At 49.7% G+C, this 9,905-nt stretch overlaps 1 protein-coding gene across 23 annotated transcripts in view; it reads right to left on the bottom strand.

Moving 5' to 3' along the window:
* Window positions 1–419: 419 nt before the first annotated feature.
* The window catches only part of Madd (MAP kinase activating death domain), a 43,549-nt gene continuing 34,063 nt past the window's right edge, over window positions 420–9,905 (bottom strand). For 13 of the 23 annotated variants that reach the window (XM_051184224.1, XM_051184228.1, XM_051184233.1 and 10 more), the window contains 7 exons: window positions 9,493–9,600; window positions 6,265–6,429; window positions 5,945–6,017; window positions 5,721–5,827; window positions 3,562–3,631; window positions 1,705–1,751; window positions 420–1,417 (listed from right to left, as the gene is read on the bottom strand). In XM_051184224.1, coding sequence (XP_051040181.1) covers window positions 1,313–1,417; window positions 1,705–1,751; window positions 3,562–3,631; window positions 5,721–5,827; window positions 5,945–6,017; window positions 6,265–6,429; window positions 9,493–9,600 — 675 coding nt within the window. In that variant the 3' untranslated portion in view covers window positions 420–1,312. Of the gene's footprint in view, window positions 1,418–1,704; window positions 1,752–3,561; window positions 3,632–4,759; window positions 5,085–5,720; window positions 5,828–5,944; window positions 6,018–6,264; window positions 6,430–9,492; window positions 9,601–9,905 lie in introns of those variants that run through there. The other 10 variants (XM_051184244.1, XM_051184235.1, XM_051184236.1 and 7 more) reach the window with 2 other exon arrangements.

The following is a 9,905-nucleotide window of genomic DNA, read 5'->3' as shown; positions in this document are numbered from 1 at the left end:
AGTACCAGTGTTTCTCATAGCATAGATAGCCCAAGAAGGTTGGACCTAGGCCACTACTTTGAGTTCTACTCAACATAAGACACACACTTGGCGTAGAGCACAGAGTCCTGGCCCACAGCCAGCTCACACCTGTACAGGGAATGTAGTGTAGCACCCGCATTTTTCTGTGGCTTCTTAATTAGGCTATTCAGGCATGGATGCCCAACTCATCTCCCCCTCTAGTGGCCAGAGCATCCCAGCCCTTTACAACCTGGTGTGGTAGGTATCCCTCTCAGGCACTCCAAGAATCTCAGAAAGGAGGAGGCTGGAGCAGGGCCTCAGGATGCCAGTGCCTGGGTGGGGATGAGCTAGGAACAGAATTCCTCAGGCCTGAGCTGAGAGGAGCTGTCATTTAATGCAAGACAACCAGGGAGTACCCGTGGAGTTAAGGACATTTATTTCACATCACACAGCTGTACGCTGTCTATAAATAATGCAGAGCTGAAATATTTACATTCATTTCCTGTCCAGTCCATATCTTCCTTCTGGCACTGAAGCCAGGAGACACTGCCTGAAGATAGGCATGCATGCTGGACTCAACTTGGCTCTGACCCACCCTTCCCTGGCTCTTAGGCAGAGTATCTGCTGGTCGCTGGAAGGCCATCACCCTCACCCCTCTGTCACCTTATGACAAAGGCCAGGAAGATCACTGTAAAAATCCCAACTCAGCACATGGCAGCCGCTCAGGAGCACTATTTCACTGATGGAGTTGGGCCAGGCAGCAGCATGACCTGCAGCCAGTTTATCAATTGTGTGAGGAAGCAGGAAGGGTTACCATTTACTCCAGCTTCCCTTGAATCCTTCTCCTGCCCAATCCTCAGCCAGGAAGGCTGGCCCCAATTATCTCTCACTTCCCAGAGTGGAACTGTCCCAGGTATCCCAGGTATAGCGCCAGGTCAGAGGATGGAGAGAAGAGCCCTAAACTGGAGGGTATAAGGACAATGACATAGGACCACAGTACAAACAGCTCAAGGACACTCAATGGTGGGCTCACAGTGGCCCCACAGACACACACACACTCTCTGGAGCCCTGAGGGGATAGGAGGCTTGTCTGGTATTAGAGGAAGAGAAGGTAATGGGACTAGCTTAGCCCCGTGACAGACAGACACAAAGACACATTCAGGCATAAAACAAAACCACCTAAACCATAGGAAGGAGCTTGCAGAGAACATACACACACCATCCCCTTCTCTGTCACGGCAGCTTTGGCGCAGGAGAGCAGCGAGAGGTGAGGGGTGACCCCTGGGCTGGGCCAGCTGTGTACCCTTCTCTATCAGCTAGAGACAGGCCGAGGTGGGGTTCGGAGGTCTTCTTCACTGCTACGAACGGCAGCCACATACGAGAAGAGACACAACACCGAGTAGCAGATCTCGTGGGCCTACAGGGAGCAGAAGACCCGGCCGGGTGGAGCAGGGTCAGCCAGAGTGCAAGGCCTGCCCTAACACTAGCACAGGCCTCTGGGCTGGCTGAACCTCAGGCAAGTCCTTGGAAGCTTCTCTCCTGGGAGAGGTCAGCATAAGCACATTTCCCAGGATGAAAGATGCATTCCGTCGAGCGGAACCAGCGGCTCTAGACCAATCCCCCATGAGGGTCCACCCCTCCTGCCTGAAGGTTCCCAGGGAGCCCTCTGCACTTCGGTCTGCTGAGGCTGAGCAGCATACTCACCATTGGTGTCTTGTACTTGTGGCTCACCACTTCTTTAATTTCAGGAACTAAAACCGGACGGGCAAGAGACAAAACAGAAAGTTCAAAACTAAGAGCAACAGCGCCGTACTCCCCCAGGCGGCAGCGCCAGCACCAGGCTCCCTTTCCCTGTGTCCTCTCACAGTGGCTGCAATGGCTTAGGCTATGACAGAGCAGAGGCCGCCCTGTCCAGCCAGACTCCTTGGACTGTCCAGGCAGACTCCTCAAAGAGATGTCTGAAGTCTGCCGTGGCTCTTTACTTGAGAGCTGGGATCTACACACTTCTTTGGATGCCCAAGGTGGAAGGGCTGGCCATTCTCCAGCCCAGTCACAGCTACTGTCCAGGGCTTGTGAGGAGTTGCAGTAGGAGAAGAGTAGTCTCTAGCCTGTGCCTTGCCTTGCTGAGAGCTCAGGGACTCATCCTTGTCACCAGAGCCCACAAATCTAGTCGTGATAGAAATCACCCCCTCCCACAGCCCCCACGCAGAGGGTCATAAGGTTGTATGAGGTAATGGGATATTAAACCCATCATCAGACTTGGAGGTGTCCGTCCCTGTGAGGTAGGAGGATCTTGGGCCTGCCCGTGTGAGGGAGAGCGTCAGAGGGCTCTGGAGCAGACACACTGAGCAGGAGAGACAGGAGAGGACAGCTCCCAGGTGGAAGTGAGGGGGAGCGTCAGGCAAATACACACATGTCCACAGCCCAGAATGCAAGATTAGGAGTCGCCCCATCCCAGCCATGCAGGGACTGTGCCCGGCCAGAGGAAGGAGTAGGGTCCCCCAAGTCCAGCCATCAGTGTGGCCTTGTGAGACTGGGGAGGAGGGCATGGCATCCCCCCTGCGGTGGGAGCAGAAAATGAAGAATGAGAGTTGGCCACACCTTCTTCTGACCCTGGGAGGTAGAATCCCCGGAACCCAGAGTTAGCATGAAATACACTCATCAAAGGCAGAGCAAGAAGCCCCAGATCATTCTCCTGAGCTGGAAGAGTTCCCCAAGTATCTCTCTGGCAAAAGAGAGAAGGGAGCACAGTGAAGAGAACTCAGAACAGTGAGCCAGCGCAAGGGGGGGGGGCTCTGGGGAGGAAGAGGGTGGGAGAGGAGGGAGAGGCCGCTGGCCGTGTAAGCAGGTTGGTTGGAAGGAGCCCACCCGCCCACTGCAGGGTCCGAGGCTGGGGCCTGGGGGAAGGCAGCACGAGCCGAGGTCACTTTACCTGCTGGAGAACGAAGGTTTTCATAGCAGCGATGAGGGGCACAAAGAATGAAGCACAAACACAGCAGGAACTCAAAGCCCAGGGTGAGAACCCACTACACCATTCCTTAGAGCCTGTCTGGGGGGCTGGTTCCAGCTTCCAGATACACCTGCCCCTTCTGCCTCTGAGGCCCACTCGGCTTCCCTGGCCTCAGCTGAGTCTGCCTGTGATGCCTCATGCTCTCCTCCAGAACAGAGGCCAGGTGGCACCCAGAGTGGTGCCAGGGAGGCTGGGTGGAGCACTGCTGGGCTGCTAGAGAGATGGCAGCAGGCAGCATGGGCACAACAGAGCTTGAGGGTCCCCAGTCTGCTCTGCCCCAGAACTTTCTGACCACTGGCTGGCCAAACCAGGAAAGGGCACTACAACACCATCCCTAGACTCGTAACCTGTCCACCAAGGCTCCCTGCTCTTCAGGGACCGCTGGCTATCCTGTCTTCATCCTTCCCTTCTGGGCTCTGTCTTCCCTGTCACTCTTCTCCTCCTGACCTCTCTGCAGAGGCTTTTTGTCCCCCCTAGTCCCTCCTCTGGAGCTCCAAGGTTTGAGTTACTGCCATGTGAGTCCAGACCTAAGAGCAAAATAGTGTAATTACCAAATTCTTCCAGGACAAAGACGCCTCGAACTGTATTGCACTTTTTTATGTGATTCAGCTCTATGAAAACCTGCAAGAGAGGGAGGGAGGGGGGCGTAAGGCCCAAAGGCTCCACCCCTGCCCCACAGAGCCCACTCTCCCAGCTACAACCCCATGCCCCTCAAGGAAACCTAGTTCCCAAAGGGAGGACATAAGAATCCACACACACACAATCAAAAGCGCTAAGAAGCGAAGAAAGCAGAAAGGGCAAGTACCTTCCGCTCCTGGCCGGAGGAGAAAGCATGGGAGAGAAATGAAGGCATTAGTTTTAATGGTCAAACCCAACCCAAAGGCTCCTCTGCTGGCCTGGGCTACCCACCCATACCCTCTGCCCAGGGCAGCACTCATAGGACACGGTGCCCCAGGGGTCTCTGGCTCAGCCCATCAGGTCTCTACCCTTCCATACATCCTCCTCCGGCGCAGAGGGCTGGCACGGGTGCAAAGCTCCCCTCAGACTGTCCTTAGGGTGGTAGGTGATCTTATCTTCCTTGACACAGGATCCAGGACCTCCCAAGAAGTATGCAGTAACATTAATAACAGCTACCATGTGCCGAGCACTGACTTGGCACTTTACAAAATTTTATCTACCTGGTACAGTCTACAGTATTGTCTCCATCTTTACAGATGGGAAAGAAATGGGTGGGATCAGAACATTTATTTGTTCACGAATAAATCTGGGCCTCAGATCCAAGGACACTCTGACTCCAAGCTTGTGCTTTCCCATCTGCTATTTCAGGTAGCATAAGCACACTGTGAAGGCCGAAGCTTTGCTCATCCCAGCTGCCACATGTATGGCACAAGGTGGGTCAAGCCACAAGCCATTGTTCCGCTATCAATGCAGGCCATGGAGTCAGACCCAAGTCAGCCTTCACTATTACTCTCTACTTGGAGGAGCCAAGCCTTCCAGTGTAGGGCGGTCTGGACACGGTGTACAACTGTTAATGTGGAAGGCCTGGAGCGGGGAACCCTGAAAGCTGGATAAGGAGGTGGGCAGGGTGTCTGGGTGTCCAAGAGTCCATCTTTTCTTGGGAGGGAGAAGCATTGAAATGGGATCAGAAGCCACCTCTTTAACACCTTCATGGTCCAAAAAGGACAAAGACACTACCCCTAACGTCTTTATGGGTATCCTGCCACACTAGTCCCAGATTGGAAACACACTAATAGAAGAACAGGATGTCTGGGCAGTCATTTAGTTTTTTCATACTGTATCTAAACTTCCCTGCTAGACATCTTCCCAGCTAAACTGGCAAGGAAGGACAGAGCCACACCAAAGTCAGATATCCACCTCCCCTGAGTTTCTGTAGCTTGCTTGACCAGAGGCTTCAGGATATCAATATTGGGACCTAATTCAGAGTCTTGAGGACATCAAGGGAAGGGAGGAAAGGCACTTGTGTGAGGAGTCAGAGCCGGGAACGGACCTGGGATGATGCGCTGGCCTCAGAGGGAATTAGCTTAAGGAATGTCCACTGAGAGAAAAAGTAGCACTGTGTTAAAAGACCAAGAGGAAAGAGAACCGTCAGCTCCTAGGGTGGAATCACAATAAGGAAGGATCCTGAAGCACTCCCCCACCAAAGGAAGGGCAGGAGGCCTGTGGAGCAGGGCAGAGGAGGGACACCCAGAGGAAGAGAGAGGACAAGAATCAGCAGAAGGAAAAGGCAAACACCCATACCTTGAGAGGACAGACAGACAGACACACACACAGACGCACAGGGTTCAGGCACACTAAAAGTACACAGGAGATCAGCCACTCTAGACTCTCAAAGCAAACCACCGAGCAAAGCACACCCTGGGAGTACAGGAAGGCAGAGACACGCAAGAGGGGCCAAGTGAGACGCTCCCACTCACACTGTGTGAGTAGTGGATGGGCAGCACAGCCCCCAAGCCTCACGCTCTTCCCCAGTTCTCAACACAGGCTCCCTGCTGCATCTGCTCAGAGCCTGGTGGTCTCACCAAGGTCACCGTGCCCTCCCTCTTTGGTTTCTCTCTTGGTCCAGCCATTCACCTCTCTGGCCCAAGGCTCCCCCTCTTGCTCACGGGTAGAGCACCGAGAGCCTGGAAACTGACCTTATTACAGGTAAAACACTAGGGCCAGGAGGCCTTCTGCTGCTGCTTGTGCTTACCTGGTTGTGCATGAACTTGAGATTGATCCCTTCCAGGGTGACTTGAAGCAAGCCACCCTCTCCAGTCTTCATGTCCTGCACAGGGAACTCACCACCTAGTTCAGGCCCTGTGGTAAGGAGGAAGGTGTCAGCTAACTGGTGAGGTGAAGAGTCCCACAGCCCAACTTCCTAAGCAGGTCTCTGTGGTCAGGAGGAAGGCACCGTGGGGGCTGACCGCTCCTCACCAGGTTTGATGCTTTGTTGCCGGGCAGCTGCACGCTCCATGCTGTCCTTCACGCAGTAGTACAGCTCCCGACACTGCAGCACAGGGAGGAGATGTGCTGTAATAGGGGCCCTTCCAGGGTTCCATGTTCCCTAGGTTCCCACTACCAGAGGCTAAGGTCAATGTCAGGACTCAGAGCCAGCATACGTTATTCCACAGGAGAGCTGGAGGCCAAAGTACAGCCCAAGATATAGATTCTGGAATTTTAACATTCCAGGGAGAAACTCTGCACTTAGTCCTAATCGCCTATCCAACCCCCAACTCAGACAGAGAGCCAAGTACCTTCTTAGTATAGAACTTGTTGAGCTGGGTCTCGGAGCCATTCCTACGCCACAGACACAGGACCTTGGTCTTGGGACAGTAGGTCATGTTGATGAGCTTCTCATACCACCAGCGCTCATACACTGTCCCGATGTTACTGCGTAACACCACACAGTCATCACACACCTAGAAAATGTAGAGCACAGGTCAGTTCTGGTCTCTAACAGTTTTTCCCATCCCGGGCCACGCCACATGTGTCCCACAGGGAAAGGATGGCGTGACTGGCCCTAGGAGTTGCATCTTCTGCCCAGCACTCATGGTCCCCTAGGGGGAGAAAATAAGCACTGATCCTCTGGACACACTGTCTGTTAGAAGTATTACTGACAGAAAGGAAATCTTTGAAAGGAGCCTGTGTACAAAGAGGCACATTGTCCAAATCAATTCACGTGTGCCTCCTCATATTTGCTTTCTAGACCAACGATTCAAAGTGGGTCTCCTGCCTTCATCTTACAATCATGTGGAGAAATCAGTTCTGTTATCAAACACAGGGCAGACCTGGCCAAGGAGAAAAAGTTAGAGCCAATAAATTGTCTACTCTTACCTCTTCTCCACTCCTATAAAATGCTTTTATAATTATATAAGTGATATATGAACAATGGTATTGCATAAAAATGACTGAATATGGAATGATGAGTGTTAAGAAGCAAGGTCCCTTTCATATGCTTTTCTTGTTCAACAGTCCCCTCGGTGAACTCAGCCATCTTCATAGCTTCAGTTATTGTAGTGACACTGTGGCATGCTGGGTGAGAGCAGGTCTAAGGTCATACTGCTTGGGTTGAGGCTCTGCCATATCTAGTTACATCATGGTGAGCCAGCTCTTCTGCTGATACCTTCTCATGGCTAAGGTGGGGGGCCACTGAGAGTAATAACTATACTACGAAATGTACTAACATCCATAAATTTCCTTTTTGTTTTGTGCTTTGAGATAGTGTCTCACTCTATGTACTCCTGACTGTCCTGGAACTTGCTATGTAGACCAGTCTGGCCACAGACTCACAGAGCTCATCCTGCCTCTGCCTTCCAAGATCTGGGATTAAAGGAGTGCACCACTATGCTTGGCACAATAAGCATGAAGTTCTTAATGTGCATCAAAAGCCGGGTACAGGTCTGGGGACCTAGCTCAACAATAGAGCACTTGTACACAGAAAGTATCCAGTTAGCTGCTTTGACAATCTAGTTATGATACAAAAATCTAATAATTAGCAGTGAGATGGCTCAGCAATTAACAGTGCTTGCTAAGCAGGCATGGAGACTTGAGTTTGATCCCCCAAACCCACATAAACATGGAACAAGAGAGAATCCACTCCACAAAGTTATCCATGCACACGTGGTAGCACATACATTCACACACATAACAAATTACTATATATAATTATTATTAACATATTGATGCTTTTTGAATCTTTCTCCATCCAAGGCTTCTCTTCTCTGTTCCTGACCACTCTTTTTCTTGTTATCTCATATATTAGCCCAAACCAGAACTCAGCACCTCCTGGGTAGCTGCTCCTTCTAAGTCTTTGTTGTAGCAAACGGCACCATCACCTACGCAGGTGTGTGACTCAGAAGTGCAGGAGGAACACACAGCCCCCTATTCTGAAGTAGGAGTGCATATGTCAGTGTGGTTGAGAAGGAAGCTCTGTGTCCCCATAGAACATCAGAACGTGGCTAGGTGTTTCTCAGAACTGGGGATTAACATAGAAATACCACATACATCCACGGCCCAGCTACAGTGAGGCCCTGTGTCATAAACACCCCCCAAACTTAAAAGGGGACACAAATGAACCCTATAAACACAGAGAGATGAACCTATGAAGCTACAGTAAGAAAATATATATTTAGAGGATATCCTTGCCAAAATATTGAATTTGAAATTAAGCATCTCTACTGGGCTAATAGTTTATAAGAAATACAAATAATTGAGAACTGTGTTAGTGCTCAGGGAGACTAATAATCATCAAATAGTCTAGATGTCCTATAGGCAGAAATTGAATTTCTTCAGCAAAAATACTGGCAATGGGTGGAACCTATGCTAGAACATGCTTACAAATAATAACTATCAAAGCTGGGCATGGTGGTGCATGCCTTTAATCCCAGAACTTGGAGGCAGAAGCAGTCAGATCTTTGTGAGTTTGAAGCTAGCTTGGTCTACACAGTGAGTTCCAGGCCAGCTATGACTATACTGTAAAACACTGTTTCAAAAGAAAGAGAGAGAGGAGAGAGGAAAAAAAAGAAAGAAGAAAAGGAAAGGAAAGGCATTTGTCACCAAGGCTGCAGACCTGAAACTGAGTCTGAGACCTCATCCACACAGTGGGAGAAGAAAACCAACTTCTGTAAACTGTCCTCTGACCTCCACACACATGCTGTGACACACACACACACACACACACACACACACACACACACACACACACACACATATAAATAAATATGAAAGTTTTTAAAAAGAAGGAAAGAAAGGAAAAACAAAAAAGTCCTTTTTACCCTGTCATAAAGAAGTATCTGGAAAATACTAAATGAATAAACAAGGTATAAGCCAGTGAATAGGTGATAAAGATACTATAATCCAGATCAACACATTCTAGTGCACACTGGAGGTCTTTTACTACCTTTCCACGAGAAAGGGGGAAATAATAATTTATGCCGACATCTTTTGTTTTGTTTTGTTTAGGTACAGGATTTCTTTGTGTAACAGCCCTGACTGTCCTGAAACTCACTCTGTAGACAGGCTGACCTCAAATTCAGAGATCCGCCTACCTCTGCCTCCTGAGTGCTGGAATTAAAGGTAGCCACCACCACCACTTGGCTATGTTCACATCTTATTGCTTGCTTGCCTACAATTTCTGGGAGGGTGCCAAAGAGACAGCAATTACTTGTAGGATGAAAAGATTAGGACAGTAGAAAAATGATGGAAGTGGGGATTAGAGTACACACCAGACACCACCCAAGTGTATCACTTTCTAGTATTCTGATTCATGGATAATGCAATTATGTCACACATCCAATACTGACAAAAGACATGGTGAGGAACCATCTAGTTACTTAATTATTTGCATAATAACTTGATAAATTAATGATAAATGGATTGTGAGAATAAAAGATAAGTTGGAAACAAAGCCTAGCATTCATTGGTCTAGAAGCTTCCAGTGTCTTTGAAATATTCTGGCTCTCCAACATGAAACTAGAACTCACTTCCATAAAAAAGATGTCTCCATTTGTGTCTGTCCCTGCATGTACCACAAACGTCTGTTTCTTCATGTGCCGGCTGCCGCTGGACCGGATGGCGAGATCACGTCCACTCTGAGGGAAAAGAGATGCTTAGAGACATTCAGATGCTGCTCTTATACACAAATCTGAATAAAAATGCCTCACTTAGCAATTAAATTCCTAACAGTTTCCTAACACAATCTCCCCTCCCCTCCAAGACAGGGTTTCTCTGTGTAGTCCTGCCTGTCCTGGAACTCACTCTGTAAACCAGTATGGCCTCAAACTCAGAGATCTATCTGTTTGCCTCTGCCTTTGAAGTGATGGGATTAAAGGCGTGGTATCATGCTCACTACTTAGCACAGTCTAACTGCTAGCAACTGGCCATAGTGAAGGCTCAA

This window comes from Phodopus roborovskii, unplaced genomic scaffold (assembly GCF_943737965.1).
Source record: "Phodopus roborovskii unplaced genomic scaffold, PHOROB, whole genome shotgun sequence".
NCBI lineage: Eukaryota > Metazoa > Chordata > Mammalia > Rodentia > Cricetidae > Phodopus > Phodopus roborovskii.
The sequence above is the reverse complement of the archived record's forward strand: the minus strand, read 5'-3'. Positions and strand labels throughout refer to the sequence as shown.